Here is a 19,776-nt window from a genome sequence, read left to right as displayed (position 1 = left end):
ATCGCTCAACATATTTTTTTTAGTTAGCAAAAAAGCTATTCAAAAACAAAATTATTGGATTCAAAAACAATTGTAGCAGAATACGGTTTTGGCAATTTACACGGGCTGACAAAATCAAGTGTAAATATTTTATCAGAAACCAAAGTATGTTTTTCCACCAAACTTAAAATGCAAAAATCGCGATATTCCAGGTTAACTGGCATTGCAATTTCTTTCTTTCTATACAACCATAAATAGCATCTTAAAGAGGTAAGTATTCTTCTTTCGAATCGCGTACAATTTTCTTCAATCTCCTTTTTCGCCGAAATATCGCTTTAAATTTTTTTTTTTAATATACCTATAAGGAATGAATGTCAACTTAACTTAGAACCAGTTTACATGATGACTTTTCAGCCTGGGTTTTTTGCAAATTCTCTTTTAAAGAAATCTTCGAAAGTCTTCGTGAATTACACGACGATTGTTTCTTGTCGCTTTCCTTGAGTGTTTTTGATGTTTAAGCAGATAATTTTCTCGAAAAAGGGGTTAAGACCGTGGCAAAAGTGTACCACAAGGATGTCTTAGCAAGCGTGGTGAAACAGTTGAGCTGTACTCTCTTCAATGGAGAGCGTTGGATCTCACAGCTAGATTCCGCCCCAACCCATAACGCAAAAACCACCCAGCAGTGGGTAAAAACAATATTTCTGGGCCCATATCCGCAGAAGATTAGCCGTCTGGAAGTCCAGATCGGAATCCATTGAACTACAGTTGGTGGTAAGAATTGGAGAACATGTCCTGTGGAAGACCTCACAGAAGACCTCATAGAAACCGTGCGTGCTACAATAGCTGAATGGCCTAATCGTTTGAAGGCTTGTGTAAAAGGAAAGTGGTTGTTTTAATATTTATATGATTAAATGAAACTAACTTCATTAAGAAGAGTGTTATAATTGCATATCTATAACGCTCTTCACTTGTAGCAGAACTTATGGCAGACACTCAGGCTGCAAACACAGTGCACGCTGAGACGAAGACGAAGATGAAGACGAAGCTGAAGAGAAATTGCTTGCGTTGCGAGTAAGCGAATAGGTTGCATAGTGCAAGACGAATTGGTTGCGCTTTTGTTATGTTAGTCGCAATGGATTCCTCATCAGATAATGACCTGCTGATTGAGCAAAGCTTATATTTTAAATTAAAACGTATAAAAGTAAATAAAAAAGTACACCCTATAAATTTGGGAAGAGATGCATTTGGTGAATTTCATCATTTGTATGATGAGCTGCACCACGAAGAAAATAAATTTGTGGAATATACCAGAATGACAATTAGCACATTTGATTATATTCTAATTAAAATTGAGCCACTTATTATTAAACGCCAATTATATGTGCTGAAAGGCTAATTGTGACGTTAAGGTAAAAAATTATTTAAAATATATTTAGTTTTATGCCTTTTATTGATTATTACTTCTCATTTAATTATTTGTTTATCGACTGTCTTAACTTAATTAACGTGCCAAAGCATAGACAGAACAAACAAACAAAAACCACGGTAACTAGCAAGCGATTCGTCTTCAAATTCAGTACAGCAGCGTTTGAAGCTGATTGCTTGCGTTTCGTCTTCATCTTCGTCTTCGTCACAGCGCGCACTGTAATTGCAACCTAATTGTGGTCCCGTAAAAACTAACCAAACTATAAAACTGTTTCATCATTTGCTTTCAATATGTCTTATTGATAATTAAATAAAGCTATTTGCACTGTGAAACAATTAATTTTTCAAAGGTTTATTAATCCAGGCAGTAAAAGGTTAAAATATCCTAAGAAACACGCAGGCATCGAACAATTCGAAATTTTCAAAGTTCAATAACTCGACAAAAAAAGGGACTGGCCGTTACTAGCAAAAAAGCATGTGATTTGAAAGGAAACCAGTGAATGTCCGACCCTTTACAACTGCCTTTTGAAGCACTTATGTATGGTTACCCCTCTCTTCACACAGCATACAAAAAGTTATTGCATTGGCGCAATCAGCACGCAGGGACTTGTACTCGTACGACTAACAATAAATATTATTGTTATTGCTTTTGATATGTTTCTTCTCAGCTTCTTCCCACACTAAAATGAAAACTACATTTTACTTAATCTGAAAAATAAACCAACCACACACCATAATTGCCGACATTCCATTTTTTTTTTGTTTTGTACTATTAACCCTAATTCCTTTCCTCTCAGCTCGGTCCCCTTCTTTTAACTCACCTGGCACTGCTGTGGCCCATGTCGTGTTGGTGAAGACAACTTCGGACGATTCTTCTTCAGCGCCGCACTTGTAACACCACCCGCACCCGCAGTTTTACTGCAACCGCCAGTCTTTAACACCCCACCGCCACTGTTGTTGCTGTTAATGCTGACAATGCTGTCGTTGCTGCTACTCGACGAACTGAAATTACTATTACTGCTGCAATTGCTGTTACTGTTTGTATTGCTGTGATTCAATAACGATGATGAGCTGCTGGTGCTGCTGTTGCTCATTATCTGCGCCAGCGATGTGACGTTATTGGTATTGCTGCAACTACTGCTGCGTATGAGGCAATTTTTAACGTAGCTGCTGGTTGTTTTATTGGTGGTATTCGTTGCTGTGGACACAGTTTGCACGGATGTTTTGCCCGTTGTTGTTGCTGTTGCTGTTGTTGTGATGGCAGATGTCGATGCTGATACTGATGTGTTTGTTGTTGTTTTTGTTGTTACCGCTGCAGTTTGATTGCGCCGACTGATTGTGATTTTATTAGCAGTTGCAGAGGGGGAGGTATTGCTGTTGTTAGTGCTCGTGTTGCTACTACTACTATTACTGCCGCTGCTGGTGGTTGTGATTTTGTTCTTACAGCTACTGCTACTGCTGCTGCTGCAAGCACCAATCTGGTTATGGCTATGACTTGATGTTGTTGTAGTTGGTGATGTTGACGCTATCGCACTGCTGTGATTCTTGAAAGCTGGAATTTGTTTTTTTTTTTTTTTTTGTTTTTGCACGAAATGTTTTTTAGTTGAAGATGGCAAATTATGCATACTACGAGTGCTATAAATTGTGAAAAGAGACGTGCAAAGCATACTTACAGGCTGTCTGCAGTGTACCAAATACGTCGGCCAACATCTCCGGATCCGGATAGCCAATAGTCAAGGCATTTTCCAATGAAGTCGGCGCCGGCGACTGATTCGAATCGGAGGAGTCTCTCAGTTGTAGCGTTACGGAACCTTCGGTGCCAACCGAAGCGCTACACATCAAAACACGCGGCGACGACAAACTCGTTAAGGGCAAGTGAATACTCTTCTGCACCTGCAAGGGCGAAAACGCAAAGAAAACAAGGAAGACAATCAGTATTGTAATGCAACAATTACTTACACGTACATTTTTTTATATAATACTCATATTTGCGAAAAGAAAATGTGGAAACTTCTAGAAAATCCCACTAAAATAAAAGTGAATGCTTCATAAGTTAACAAATATACGGATGTTTTATAAAAATATTTGGCTGTCTGCGCGCTTCTCTTCAATTGAGTTATTGAAAATTCTATTGCACGGAATGCCAGAGCACGGTACTTTGCGCCCACTTGCACTTCTACATATAAATCCAACAACTATCGTACGATCAGCAACCACAGCGCAGATAGTCATAGTCGCATTGAGGCCGCCGAGACTGCTAATGCGTCTGACTACAATATAATTAATTAAATATGAATGCATTCAGTCTTGAAGACCAATGCATGCCGACGTTGACGCCTTAGTAGCCACTAAAGTATTAAGCCTTTGCCTATGGCCATCAGGTTTTGGGCCACCCCAGTAATGACGGAAGTAAAAATATAATTTCGAAAGAGGAAAGCGCGCACTCGCCATCACAAGCAGGCATGCGAATGCGATGCAAATGAAAATATTGCCAAACCAAAAACCAACGGCTAGTAAAAAAGATTTTATATTTCAACATCTAAAAGCCATTTTAATTTATAGATTGTGTAGCAACAGTGGCAGCAACCAGTAATTACCAAATACTAGCATATGAAGTCTATGCACTCAATTTAGGCAGTAAGACAAAACAAAACAGAACAAAACAAAAGAATCAGAAATTAGAGCGAATGTGTAGTTTACTATTGTAGTGTGAGCAGTTTACAGGTAACAAATGTAAAGATTGTTTAACTTAGGGAAACTGTGGGAACCAAGGATTGATGGAGTGCTACCTGCTACCTGCCTGAAGTTGTTGTTCAATAAGTTTTGCGGTTTGATAAGAAAACACAATTTTATGGTTTGAAATACACTTTATTATTCAGTATCGTCTTCCACTGGTCGCCGAAGCCGAGTGGGTTGATGCGTGACTACCATTCGGAATTCAGAGAGAACGTAGGTTCGAATATCGGGGAAACACCAAAATTAATAAAAACATTTTTCTAATAGCGGTAGCCCCTCGCCAGGCAATGGCAAACCTCCGAGTGTATTTCTGCCATGAAAAAAGATCCTCATAAAAAATATTTCGGATTCGTCTTAAAACTGTAGGTCCCTCCATTTGTGGAACAATATCAAGACGCACGCCACAAATAGGAGGAGGAGCTCGGCCAAACACACAAAAAGGGTGTCGCGCCAATTATGATATATAATATATATATATAGTTTCCCTGAACATTGACACCCTCGCTCCAACAAGATTCCAATTTATGAATCCCATCACTGAAGTAAGAATCTGAAAGAGCTGCAAAATAGTTTCAGCAACTGTTATGACCTCATCATTTGATAAAAAATGCTTTCCAAGCAAGCTTTTTTTTTAGGTCTGCAAACAGGTGGAAGTCGGCAAGGGCTAAATCTGGTAAATACGATGAAGGCGCAAACAATTCGAACTTCAGGAATTCATTATAGATGTTAATATGAAGATAGTTTTTAAGAGAAGCTCTTTTAAGATTTCCAAATTTCCCATCCATTAAGAATTCAAATCAGCCTATTGCAAATCTCAAGTATGGCAGAAGTTACAAATCGTAAGGCAGCTTTTCGATATATTTAAAAAAAAAATCGTACTTTGGAACCTATCAGCAGGCAATATTGGGTTAAAGAAATGGGCATAGCTTCTTATTTATAATATAAAAATGTTTTCGCTCCATTTTCAGCCTCAAAAAACCGACGCAGCACTGCTTCACCATACGCATGAATGCACTTCGAACTTTATAATAACCCCGAAAGAACGCTTGCTCGCCCATCTTAACGAGTAGCGTCTGAGACACTTCTAAATGTTAATAGAAAGATAGTCCGTATTCCAAATCGATTTGCAAAAACAAATTACGCTACTGTCGCGTACTTAATTTCTTATCGTTTATAAAGAAGAAAATGTGTGTATGTGTGAAAAAAATTCAAAACAAACGAAAAATTTACTGAATATAAATAATAATAATAATATTAATATTCTGTCATTCAGTAGAACCCGGGCTCGAAACTCATTGTAAGTATGAAATACCAAATGGCAGAAAAGCTTTTTTTTCAAATAGCGGTTGGCCCTCGGCAGGCCATGGCAACTCTCTGAACGCTACCATGGAAAAACTGAAAAATGTGAAGCAATGAAGGAAGTGAATTTGAAATAAAAAAAATTGCCCAAGAACATTTCTTGCATGCTAGGGGTAAAGTACTCGACCTGTAACCTCAAGTATACAAATGAATTTATGAAACAATTAAGCCTCTTCAACGGAGTTTTCGTGTTCCTTTACAAAATAATTACAAATTGTTTTGTTTTCGTTTACGCAAAAACAATAAAAAAATTAAATCTGCATATTGGCAATTGTTTACAATAAACTACTACTAACTACTAAAAATAGAAGATGAACATCTGAATTAATTTTTTGTCACGCTTCTGTGTCTTCCAAACCATACTTAGATGTTATTTTGGGAGTGTTGCGTGTGAGTCAGGTGGACGTAACGCTCACGAATTACAGTTTCTCCCGAAGAAAGATAATAAGAAGATAAGAAAGCATTAACATTCGAAATAAAACTCAAATTTTTGACGTTACTTTCTCGAAACTTCCACGACAAGAAATGCTGAAAAAGAAAATCTTAAAATAAATTTAATATTTTCTGTAGGTAACACTTTTAAAACAATTTCTTTTTTCTGGTTCCATATTTATTTCAATTTTTTTTTTTTGTTTTCTTTGTTTTTAGTTATGATTTTATGTTCACTTGACGGGTTAAAAAAAATTCTTAGCAACACTGATTTGTACTAATGTAAATAGAGAGTTGTGGAACAACATCAAGACGCACACCACAAATAGGAAGAGGAGCTCGGCCAAACACCCAAAAAAGGTGTACGCGCCAATCATATATATAATATATAAATAGAGAATGAGTCAAAATAAAGACTGTGAAATTTAATAAACTATTTATTTTTGCTTTGCAAAAACTCGTATCACAACAAAAAACTGAATGTGCATTCATTTGTTATCCACCAAACTGGTCATTGGCAGCCTGTGCTATGGGCCTTGTGTGTTCCATTGGGCCATTGAGGGCCAGTACTGCCACAACCGCAGAATGTTGGCAAAATACGCGCCACATAAATACTACAACGCAGTAACGCGCATGCAAATGCGGAGGAAATTCGCGGAATTTCACCAAAGCACAGTTGAACGCATTTCCCCATGCATTTCACATGCAACATACCGGCATACGTACATGCACATGCATATGTGTATGTGTGTACTATATGAAATAACCGAAAAACTACATACTGACACCTTCTAATTCAATGGACTTATTGCGTCAAAGCTGCAATAAACAAAAAGTAACACAAATTAGAAATCCAAACGTTGAAGATTCTCCGAAAATGTTAAAAACGCATGAAATTTCGGAGTGCGACAACGAACACCAAAAAGAATTAAACAAATAATGGAATAAATTTTAAAAATAAAACCAAACTTATATGATACTTCTAAGTACATATATGTATGGATGTAAGTATGTGTATGCGAACGAGTGTATACAGTGAAGTGCCGAAAATACAAAATTACCAAATACTTTAAATTAAAATAAAATAAATATGTATAGGTACACACATTAATATGGTCATACATACATACACATATGCAAATGACATTTCTCGCGGAAAAGTGTGAAAATATGAAAATAAAGCACGGCAAAATTTTCAAAACGTGCGACATTGTGCCGTCACATATAAATCAGAAACTTTCTAGGCACTATAGCCATAAGTACCATTAAGTAGCCGGTGACTATTAGGTGTGTTCTTAATTTTACTTATATTATATTTATTTTTTTCGACCGCCATAGCCACAAGGGGTTGTGCGTGACTAACTTTCGGCAGGGTCTAAGGACGTGCCGAATGGATGTATAAGCTCCATTGAATTCTCCAATGATGGATGCTTTGTTGCATAAAGAGTTCTTACCAAGCCAATATGGCAATATAGCGCTTTAGAAAACTTATAAAAAAATAGAAAAATTAAAAGCGACAAGATATAAAAATAATAAAAATTGACCAAGAAAATTGTGAGAAACTAAAAAATGATAAATTATAAAAATTATCCTAAAGAAAAGTATGAAAAATGGGTAAATTAAAAAAGAAATAAAAATATAAAAAATAAAAAATTTAAAAAGCAATAAAAGTTTACTATGTCAAAATTATGAAAAACTATAATAAATAAAAATTAATCGAAATTTACACGGATCAACAAAAAATAGAAAAAAATAAAAAAGTTCAAAAGTAATATACATTAAATAAATAAGAATTGACCAGACAAAATTATGGAAAATTGAAAAATGAAGTATGAGAAAATAGTAAATATATTATTAAAAGTTGAGAAATTACAAAATAAAAATAAGAATAATATCAAAGACGAGGGATAACTTTAATAAGCAAACATATTGAGTAGTACACAGAAACGTGGTCCAGAAAACGAAGGAGACGGAGAGCAGATATGAAAAAATGTTCATAAGTTCCAGCCGATTATTATTATTATTTACAATTATTGCCAAGAGTTACCTAAATGAAAGATGAACATGCCAGTTTTAAACGAAGAAATGACATGTAGAGCAACTTCTGAGTATGAAGGTGATTAGTACAATAAAAATGAACTTTTTATCAAAAATAACTCCAAAGTTCATAGTTGCATTAACCGATCTAGAGCATCAATCTGGGGCACATGGCAAAATGTCTACAAGCAAAACGAACGCTTGGCGCAAGTAAAAAGAAAATTCAAATTGGAGCATCTGCGAATCAAATAAGTTGTTTATTAACGAATTATTGCTAATGTAAAAAATCAGCATATTAACAGCAACACTTTATGTCATTAGTAAATAAACCAAATTGCAAAAGGCTCCTAATATTACCTTAGGATAAAGGAATACCACTGAAAGATAGAAGGCGCACCCCAAAGGGGTGAGTTGTAGGCACCAAAGTAGCAGTTAGGATCCTACTGTGACCTTAGCTCTTGTTTGACGACTTACTTAAGGTGCTCAAGCTTATGCTGCATTGCCAGTAATATATATTGCCTGCAGATCTGTTGGAAGGACGCTTATGTTGCATATATACATAATTGGCACCTACTATACATCTGCTAGCGCCGAACTATTCCTCCAATTTGTGGTGTGCGTTTTGATGATTTCTTCGGAATGGCAGACAGTTTTTTTTTTATTAGAAAAACTTTTTTCTATTAATTGCTGTTACTGTAGTTGCGAAAAGGAGCGCTACCGAATGATTTGGACGTTTAGCGTCGCATATAATGCTTTTGATAGTGTGATTGACATTGCACCAGTTATAAGAGCAGATGCGAGCTATTGAGCATTGTTAAGTCTTCCTTGAGAAACAATTGTATAGGCAATTGAAGCAAATATTTCATATTTTCGTAATATTATTATTATTATTATTATATTATTATATTATTTGAACATGAACCACAAATAATAGAAAGTTTTCTTCTAAGAGGTGTGGCGCCTCGGCAGGCAATGGCAAGCCTCCGCCGAGTGTATTTCGGTCATGAAAAATTTTCTCATAAAAACCATTTGCCATTGCGAGTCGGCTTAAAACTGTAGACCCCTCCATTTGTGAAACCTTATCAAAACCCACACAAATAGGAGGAGGTACTCGGCCAAACACGTAACAGAAGTGTACGCGCCAATTATTTTTTTTTTTTTATATTTTAAATTATTTTTTTGTAATTTTTTAATATTGTATTTCAGTAATATTATATTCTTGTTTTCGTACAGCCTAGTATTGAACAATAAAATTACACTTTTGTGCATACATACCGAACATATGTGCGGTATACAACTTTAAATTTGCACGAAGACATTGCCGAACGCAATGGTACGCTGCAAAGAGGAGCCATCATTTATATACCTTATACTTATCATGAAATATACAGTTATTAGAGGTTTACTGAATTTAACTTCTGACTAATCAACTATATCATTATCAGCTCAATTCGTTACTTTCTATATCGGCATACCGATATAAATCTGCGCTCACAATAATAGAAGTATGACACTTTGCAAAGATTTAAGTAATTATTTACATCTTGTTTAATTTTTTTAAGTATAGCTCATACTACAACAAAAACCACATAATTCAAACTTTAAAACCTTGTACAAAATTGAAAAAAGTATCCAAGAATTTCCAGAAAAATTTGGGTGGTCTAGTTTTCGCTCATCGAATTTTGATATAATAAAGTCCCAATCTGAAGTGGCTCAAGATTCGCGTTTTTGTTCAAAGAAGAAAAGCCTTAACAAAAACACATTTTCAGAAATCAACGGAAATGTTAAGCCACTAACAACTGGCACAATTTTATTCTAAGTACAGATGTAGCTCATGGACTGAAAAACCCCTGGCCTAACACATAGATGGCAATAGTTTTATTGCATTCACCTCTTCTTCAGTTAGTTTTAACCTTAAAAAGACAGCTGTTAAAATTCCATGATATTCTACTCATTAGTTTCTGAGTTTTTGTGCTAAGAGTGACGCTACTTTTGTTATTTTCAAAACGATAGATCAAAAAGAATTTCGTGTTTTAATTTTACACTGCTTCTTGATAGGAAAAAAGAGGTTGTCTGTAAAGTCGGTTTACTGACGATAGTTTAACGTGACAACGTCATAAGAAAATACTGATGTAACGGTTGCAATTTTCAAAACAAAGGTTTAATTTTATTTGTTTGATAGATATGTTGTATGGATATAGAGAAGGGGGTAAATGGAATTGCAATGGAATGATGTCAAGTTACATTTACACAAAATGACGAAACATTTATCAAATTCATGAAAGATATGTTCAATTTCTATTGGGCATCAGACTTTAATAAGTGAACAACACTAAGAGGCAACATCATCGATTTGCCTTTTTCAAGACACATTGCACTCGAAACACCCCCTTTCATTTCCTACTTTTCCTATCATCGTCCTATTCTCAACAGAGAAATGGTTCATTACCATGCACACAGGAAGAAGGCATATGCAAATACAAGTATGTGAATTTATATACAAATGCACATATACATACATATATATGGTCACTCAAGTAGAAGGGAGCCAGATGACGAACGTTGCCGAATGCGGGGGCCGATTGTGCTCTTTGTCGTTCGTTCCGCGCTTTCGCTTGCAGTTCAAGCAAGGTAACGACGCATGAGGAAGATAACGACGATTGAGCAAGATAACAACAAATTTTTTCGTGCGTGCAGTCGGCTAAATCAAATTATAAGACGTTATCACGTGCAAGCGAAGAAGGGGCTTAAAAAGTGTTAGGAGGAGTCAGCCCCATCAGAAACAACAATAAAACATTGGCTCGTGGTCATAGAGACCCCGATGATGCACAACGTAATGTACGTCCAAATGCATTTGAATGATCGAAAAGTTAAGTTCCGTGAGTTAGCTGACACCGTAAAGATGTCAAAAGGACGTATTGGCTCTAAATTGCATGAGCGTTTGACTTTTTCATAGTGGATGCCGTGTTTGCTCAAACTGAATGAATTGAACTTCAAATCGCTCCCAAATCACCGTATTCGCCATATTTGGCTCCCAGCGACTGTTGACTGTTCGCAGACCTAAAGAAAAATTCTCGCCGTTAAAAAATTCGCTCGAATGAAGGCGTTATCGCTGAAACTGAGACCTATAAATCGTTCTATAAAAGTGGTATTGAAATGTTAGGGCGGCGCTGGAATGATTGCATTGTTCATAATGCAAATTACGTTGATGAGTAAAGCTAAATTTGAACAAAAAAAATTGTTTTGTTTGTAAAGCCTGGGACTTCTCAGTTCACGTAATTTTTTTTAAATGTTCTGACAAGAAATTTGGAGTTTTGATGGCGATTTTATTGAACGAGAAGCGCGCCGAGTTGGGGTACCTATTTATTTTTGACCAAAAATCATTGTGCGATGAGTATCTACGCCGTTTTTTGCTGAAAAATATTCATTGAGCTATACTTCTACGGAGTTGGTGAGACAGCCAATAGCGATCCATATATAGTAGACTGAAAAGTTTTGAAGCGTATGAATAAATTATGAGACGAAGACACATCACGATTTCGAAAATAGATTCTATTCCATATACTAGTATGGATATCACAAATCATGCTAAGGTGGAAAATATCGCTTGTTTGCTACAAGGACGGCATGACTCATAAATCAAAAATTTGAGGAAATTACTCTAAAGTTTTTAATTGAATTTGCCTCCCTGTGCTAAGAGACACATTTTCATGGATATCGCCTTGAGTTTTTTGCACACCGTAAAACAAAATTTTATAGTAACTTCTGTATATCTAATTACATACCTCAAACTTTGTTTGGATTATGACACTCAATGAAGTTAACCGAATACAATGATTACATTACCTAACAAATTTTCAACTCTTGGATTTATCAGAGGTCGCACCTTGTGCTTATACTATACAGCACAAAACAAAGGTTTCGACAATGAATTTAGGTGTTTACGGTGACTTGCCAGTACTAAATTTTTACCAAAATAATTTGTTTAAAGCCTGCTAACGAAAATTAAAAAAACAAAATCCCTTTGGGTTTGGCTTATTTCTGGGATTTCAAGCTTTGGTGTAATGGGAGACTTATTGTAGAATTGTATGGCAATCACCTTTGTGGTAAATTTTACGCTATTATGTCCCTGAGTTAAGAGCAAACTTTACATTTCCCACAAAAGAGAAAAAGCGACCAACTATTCACAAATAAGTGGGTTAAAAAGTTCCACAGAAATGTTACCCGTCGTTTTTTACACAAAACTTCAGAAAACATTTTACATGAAGCAACTTTTCCATTCCGGTTTACTGACAGAATGTGCAAAAGGTTGAAATATCTTTATTTACGAGCCCAAATTTGGTACGGAATGGCGGCAAAATAATTTTATCTAATCGGACCAGTGTTACATTTGACGCCTTTAATTACGTTAGACAATTAAAGTAAAAGCAGCCGCCGCAGCTGAGTGGGTTCGTGCGTGACTACCATTTAGAAGTGCGCAGATTCGAGTGTCCGTGCATGAAACCCCAAATGATAGAAAGAGTTTTTCTTAAAGCAACCGCCCCTCGGCAGGCAATGGCATAAAAAATATCCACATAAAAACCATCGGCCGTTCGAAGGCTGCATACAACTTTTGGTCTCTCCTTTTTTGGAAAGCATCCAGGCGCACTCCATAAATAAGAGGGAGAGCTTGGCCAAACACCCAACGATGTTTGTATATACTAACATATATACGAGTATATATGTAAATAGGACATAGAAAGTTTAATGTAGATAATTCGGAAGAAAATTTCAAAGGCATGTGAAGTAATGATTTAATGACTTGAAACCTATGATTAAAAATGCTTTAACAGCCTGCCAATAAGTATTGAAGCAGTCATATAAAACGGAGTTCAAAATTAAATTTAAAAAATATTTTCCTTAATACTCAATATTAATATAATTAAATAGAATTGAGAATATCAATTTTTCACTCAACTAGTTTTGCTCTTAATTGCGGTTAAGGTTAAGGTTTGCAGCTTTTCGCTTCGATCATAATTCAGTCGACAGGTGCCCATAAACGTTCAATGTGTATGCGTATGCATGGCAATAAAAACTAGCAGACGGCAAGGCGTCATTAAATCGACCTGAAGAATATAAAGTTTGAGCCAATACCGCAAGACTATCAAATGTAGCGTGCAAATGTGTGAGATATTAACATTAAATTTTCGCATTTTTACCATCAGGCATAGATTTGTGCATACAGATATACATATGTACTATTTACATACTTTCCATTTCCCTTTTCATCTAATTATATGCTTTCATTCACCCGTGCGAGCGTGAGTGGGTGTATGCTGTGCTATGTTATGTTTTTTTTTGCCTTTTTTTGTTGTGTGGTTAAAACTATAAAAAGCACGCACATTATTTTTTAGTGAATATGTATGTGTAGGTATGTATGAGTATGTAAATATGTTTGTGCATAATTTTATTTGGCTATTTCACCAGGATTCATATGTCAATCAAGTGTCAATGTCATTCAGTAAAATAACAGCGATGGTGACAACAGGCCCGCTGAAAGCGACGAACAACAGCATTAGAGGAAGGTGCCGATAATGGCACTACGGAAGATGCTTAGCAGACAGAAAACAAACAAAAAATAAACTATAGGGTGTTCCATTAAAAACATATATTTTTAATTTATGGCTAATATTTTGTAACGGTCGCATAATGCTGTTATTTGACAGATGTGAATGTTGAGATTTAGCCCCTGACCATTTACACGGATTATTTCGGCGCAGAGGCGTCAATAACGCGCCACCAAAATCATTGGATTCTAGGAAATTGTTTTTAAAGAAAGATATATTCCAATAATTAAGGAATAATTCCTGAACTGATAAGTGAGATATGACGCGCTTTTTATTGAGCCTTCACTATGCCAAAATCTCTTTCGGAGTGATTAGAAAATTATTCGTAAAATAAAGCCCTTTTTTAACTAACAACCTTTACCTACCTGCCATCAGGACTCGCAAACCTCTCTATTTATCGCTAGCGAAGCTTTATAAACCGAAGCTAAAATAAACAAAGATAATATCAAAATATTCACAAATAGGAATTCGGAGCAAAAGAGCTTATGACTCACCTATTGGCTACGTGAAAATAAACCAAAAAACAACCGGTTAGAGCTTTATCGGATATAGTGTTTTCTATACAAGGTGGCACAAAATTAGTCTCCCCATCGGAGGATTTATGCACTTTACAATGGCGCAGTACGTCAATCACATCTGACAGTTTTGAACTAGACAGTAAAGGTATGCAAAAAAACAAGGCAAGGGAGAGTGTAAAGTTCAAAATAAAGATTTCCATCACTGAAAATCATTTTTTGCTTTTTTTTAATAAAAAATGTATTCGAACATTCCACATTCATTATAATATACACCCTGAGTTTTCAAATAAATGATTTTTTATTCACAGAATGGACGACCTTAATGTGAAAATCTATATACATATATAAATTTTTTTTTACAATATATGTGTTTATTTATTCTGTATATATTATATTATTCTATATATAAATTCTAGTTAGGGTGATTTATATGTCGATTGTTAATATCGATGGTTTCAAGACCTTGATAAAAAATCGTGCATACTTTTTTCTGAAAAGACACTTTTTTTCAAGCCTTAAAAATTTAAATTTGATTAGTATAGTATTCTTTCGTTTTTTTTTTTTTAGTTCGCCTAGAAAAAAAATTATCACAATTAAAACTCTTTCCAATTTCGTGAAACAAATTTCCATACCAACCAAGTATTGTGAGGAAATTTAAATAAAAAGAAACTATGTGCAATTCGATATTTTATTTTAGGTTTTTACCTACGAATATTTTAAGTTTTTTCAGTTCACAGATAAAATCCACGTCAATACTTTGCTCGTTAATCCAACTAATTGAAATAGAAGATTTAAATGTAAAACAGCCATAGACATAATGGACTAAACAGAATCACACCTTGAGTATTGTATCTCATATTACAAATTCCAAACCATTTTTCTCTTTAGTTTTTTTTTATCGGGACTAGCTAGTACAGCACTCAGACCACATTATGGCCATTGTACTGCACTCGGTTTCCCTCTTTCGTTTTCTTTAAATCTACCCGACCTCCGAAGAAATCCGAGTAGATCTTGTGGTGCCAAAGAGCCAAGGAGATCGCTTCTTAACACATCAGCGCCAAAGACCTCACGCTTGATTCGAGCGCAGGCCGGGCAGATGCACAGAAAGTGATCCGCCGTTAGTTAATAATATTTTCCTTTGTAATAGTCGCAATGCAAACTTAAAATAAAAACACATATAAAAAAATTAATTTTTTCAGTGAATTGAAAAACGTATCTCCACATTTAGCCACTGTGAGTAATGCTAGTACAGAGAGTTCCAACGTGGCTGTGGATACTAATTAAGAAATAATTTTAGTGTCTGTGGTGTGCCCAATATCCGACAATTCGACCTAAAAGATCTTTTGTGCACTATTACCTGTTTTAAAAGTAGTTAATACTAGTCCTATTGACTAGCACTCCAACCATTAAATGTATTACATAAGGTTCCATTTAACCTAGATCCTCCCTGTTTCCAACTGGAAATTAGCTGAAAGCCAAATTCTTTCTTCAACAGGAGTATTCTTGATTTCATTCGGACCCATTTGATCTCGATGAAAGATATGCAGTCTTTCCTTAGCCAAGGCAGTACAGTTACACAAGATATGCACTGTGGTTTCATCATCCTCCAGACATAGTCGAAACTCTGTTCGCTCCCAATGTGAATTTTTAAGAGATGTCAGAAAATCTACTATTTTCTTGATGTTTAGTTAGCAATTCGCTATTGTATAGTAGGTGAAAGGTCTTAGGGTTTAGGTTGTTAAGGCATTCGTACACTAGAATGTGAAGCTATGTGTGCATCCTTGTTGCCCTTTATATGATTTATTATCGCACATTTTGAAATTGCTTGAATTTCAGATTGAAAGACAGTAGGACATTTGCCCATTGGTTGAGAGATTTTCATGATTGGACCATAGGTTCCCGCACTGATTCCAGTAATTGTTTTCGAACCATCTGTGAAACATTGGAACCGTCGATCTATGCAGATTAAATTTCGTGAAGCGCAGCCAAAAACGGTTGTTGTGCCAAACACAACTGTCAATTGATAACGCAAGATCGTCGAGTGACAAATCACAAGGCAGAGACATCCTCGGACACTAGTTCATTGGATGTACATTTGGTCGTCATAAAGAGTTGTCCTCGTTGGATATCGCATAATTTGACTCTTGCCCAAAAACGGACTCGTGTCGACTGGTGTAAAAAAATGTTGAAGCAAATCAGCCGCGGTGATTCAAAACACGTCTATGATATCGCAACAGATGACGAATGTTGGATCTATGCCTCTGAACCGGAAACAAAACAGCAATGGACAGTGTAGGTGTTTCAACACGAGCTTCATCGAGCAGAAGTTCATCACCGAAAAAGCCCCTCAAATCAAATGGTCGCCGGTTTTTTCGCATTAACTAGAAAATCGGGTCATGTCGCAACTGTTCCACTAGAGAAACTTAAAACAGTCACTTATGAGTGGTATTAAGGAAATTAAGGAAAACCAACCGCCGAAGACGAATGCTTCTTGTCCAAGACAATGCGAACTCTCACGTATCGGCACACACCTCTTACAAGAGAGCTTTTGAGCAATCAAAAAATCGAATGTATGGATCATAAGCCCTTTGGCCTTGATCTGTTACCTAATGATTTCTTTTTGTTCCCGCACATTAAAAATAAAATGAGAGCTCAACGTTTTTCAACGCCTTAGGAAGCTGTAGAAAATCGATTTACGTTATTATGTATTTGTGTTTTCATTGTTGGGTGCGAAATACAAAAGAAACCTTGGCAAGGCGAAAAACATTGAGAACTTTTTACTTCACCTTATATAAATATTATATCTAGTACATGTAACTAGAAAATTAAAAAACAAATTCCGAAACATTATTGTTGGTGCAGTCCACGTTTTGATCATTAATTAATTTATTTTTATTTTTGTTAATTTTCATAATTTTTGAATAAAATTATTGATCATTGTCACACTCTCTTTCTCTACAACCGTTTTCAACATGATACTGCATTATGCAATTAAAGATGCTAACCAGAGAGGGATAACTATTGCATATGCCGTTGACATCGCGATAATTGCGCGAAATAAAAAATAAAAACAAAGTGGCCAAACTTTTTCTCAGCATCGAGAGAGGTGCTGAAATCGTAGAACTCTAAATTAATGCAGAAAAAAACATATATCTGAAGATTTCACACAAGGTCAGAGATAAGAATAGGGTATGGTAATAGGAACTAGCCGCTTCGAGAGCGTACAATAGTTTAAGTATCTGGGCGTTACGATACAAAACGACAGTAGCTCACAATAAATACAAAGCAGGATGCGGCAGGAAACAGAACATATTTCGCTCCTTCCAAACTATTTAAATCTAAACTTCTTACGAGAGATTACAAACTGCGTCTATACCAGCCAATAATACTGTGAGTTCTTGTTGAAGCGCGGGTATGAAAGACGCGTGAGGTTATCTACGTTGGTCCTGTTGTGCATTCCGCAGTTGTTGTTGCGGCTTGATGGTGGTGGGTGGGCGCGGCATAAGGAGCGGTTGCGGTTGCAGAGCTCTGCAGCAGAGGGCAACGGAAGGCTGAACAAAACCCACCCTGCGAGAGAACGGTACTACTAGCGCTGAACCTGAAGAAAGCTTTCGACACTGTCAACCACTCCACGCAACTAGATGATATTTTACAGTCGACACTCCCCCAGGGCTGAAGAAATGTTCCGTGAACTATCTGAGTGGGCGACAATCGTCGAGACCAAATCTCTAAACAGAGGAAGATAAAGCAAGGTGTTCCGCAAGGTGGTGTCCTTTCACCCCTGTTTTACAACTTCTATATATTGAAGCAGCTACCAGAGGGCATTTCCCTAGTCTCCTACGCACAGGACTGGCGATAATGGCGTCGGGCATTGATGACCCTTACACCAAAGTAACCGATTACCTCACCTGACTTTCTTTTTAATGCGACTAATCTAAAACTTTCCCCCACTAAGTTCATGGTCTAGGAGGTCAAACTGCAACTCAAGGTCAAAGTCGATGATACATCAATATCGACTGTTAACAACCCCAAAATTTTGGGAGTTACCTTTGACAGTTTGCTCCACTTCTCTGTAGATAAAACCGCAATTGCTGCCAACCGCAACATGGTCGACAAATCGTTACCGGCAGTACTTGAGGCAAAGACAAAGAAATGTTGTTGGCGACATTTAAGCAATTAGCTGGCCGGTTCTAAATTACGCTGCGTCTGTCTGGTTGTCTGGAACTAGTGATACGCAGTGGAAAAAGCTTCAGACAGGCCAAGACACTGCTATTCAGATAGCGACGGGATGCCTCATGATGTCTCCACTACAACACCTACACAACGAATCACATATGCTCCCTGTGAAGGAACACAATAAACTGGTCAGCAAGTAGTTTCTGCTAGGGTACTACCGCAGGTCTCACCCATGTAGCTTGAACCTGAGCTGCATCCCAGACACGTCAGGAGACACCTCTTCAATTACGCCGACGAATCCAGGACAAAATAAATCGATAACTACTGGACCGGACAGTGTTTAAACAGACTATACACGGCATTCATCGAGATACACTTACCACCTTCTTAAGCTCCCGACCCCCGAATGCCCTCATCTTAGTCCAACTGCCACCCATTGCAGACGAAGAACTCCAACTTCCACGAAAGTCCCGCGAAACCTTGACACAATTACGTTCTGGATATTGTAGCAGGTTAAACTCCTACCTATCCAGAATTGTCCCCGACATACTAAACATATGTCCAGGATGTGAAGGCACCCCGCACGAGACTAACCACCTTTTCACATGCCCATCAAACCCACTCATCTAACATCACTTTCTCTCTGGACCCAACCTGTCGAAACAGCAAGTTTCCTGGGCCTACCGTTAGGTAAGCTAGACGAAATTGACCGGTGATCTACATAACACTGACACTGGGTTAAGTATGTTGCTAAAACAACAACAACGGCGAGTTCTTGCATACGGCTGTGAATGCTGTACCATGACTTCTAAGGATGAAACGTGTTGCGCTAAAAGTGTTGCGAAGGGTGTTTGATCCGCTACGACTGCAAGATGGTATCTACCGGATACACTATAATGAAAAATTGCTGCAGCCATGTAATGGCGAGTACATCGTGAAATACCTCAAGTCCCAAAGACTGCGATGATTAGGTCATATTACGCGTATGAGAGTTGACCGTCCCCAGAAATCAATCGTGTCATACAAACCCGTATCGCCTAAAGCACGAAGACGTCCAAGACTAACATGTTTTGAACAAGTTCTAATGAATCTAAGGACAGTGGGCGTTAGAAATTGGGAAACTGTTCCCGAGGAACGAAATGCATGGAAGCGAATCGTGAATGAAGCTAAAGCTCACCTCGAGCTGTAAAGCTGTCCGATGATGATGATAGCTCATTGTCCAATAAAGACCATATAAATTCAGTTGTAACATGTTATACAAAAATTCCACAAATTTTCCATCCCAATTCTACGGGTTTTGACTCGACTTTCTAGACAGATTTTTTGTTGTAGTAAGCCTATGAAAGTTTAGTATAACAATGTGCATGTTTGAAGTTGCTACAAAATAGCCGTTGACTTTTTAAAAAAAATTTCCTTGACAGTGCTACACAATTTTTCCATATAGCAAATGAATGACATTGTTTTTTTATGTGGAGAAAATAGTGAAAATATTTGGTGCTGTCGTTTTGCCA

At 36.8% G+C, this 19,776-nt stretch overlaps 1 protein-coding gene across 4 annotated transcripts in view; it reads right to left on the bottom strand.

Annotated features, from left to right (window-relative positions):
* The window catches only part of LOC128855011 (serine-rich adhesin for platelets), a 96,040-nt gene that overhangs the window by 42,278 nt on the left and 33,986 nt on the right, over nt 1-19,776 (bottom strand). For all 4 annotated transcript variants that reach the window (XM_054089555.1, XM_054089558.1, XM_054089556.1 and 1 more), the window contains exons 3-4: nt 3,078-3,297; nt 2,226-2,956 (exon numbers count right to left, since the gene is read on the bottom strand). In XM_054089555.1, coding sequence (XP_053945530.1) covers nt 2,226-2,956; nt 3,078-3,297 — 951 coding nt within the window. The remainder of the gene's footprint in view (nt 1-2,225; nt 2,957-3,077; nt 3,298-19,776) is intronic.

Source organism: Anastrepha ludens, chromosome 2 (assembly GCF_028408465.1).
Source record: "Anastrepha ludens isolate Willacy chromosome 2, idAnaLude1.1, whole genome shotgun sequence".
In the NCBI taxonomy this organism is placed as follows: domain Eukaryota; kingdom Metazoa; phylum Arthropoda; class Insecta; order Diptera; family Tephritidae; genus Anastrepha; species Anastrepha ludens.
Note: the sequence above shows the minus strand (reverse complement) of the source record. Positions and strands in the feature narration are given on the sequence as shown.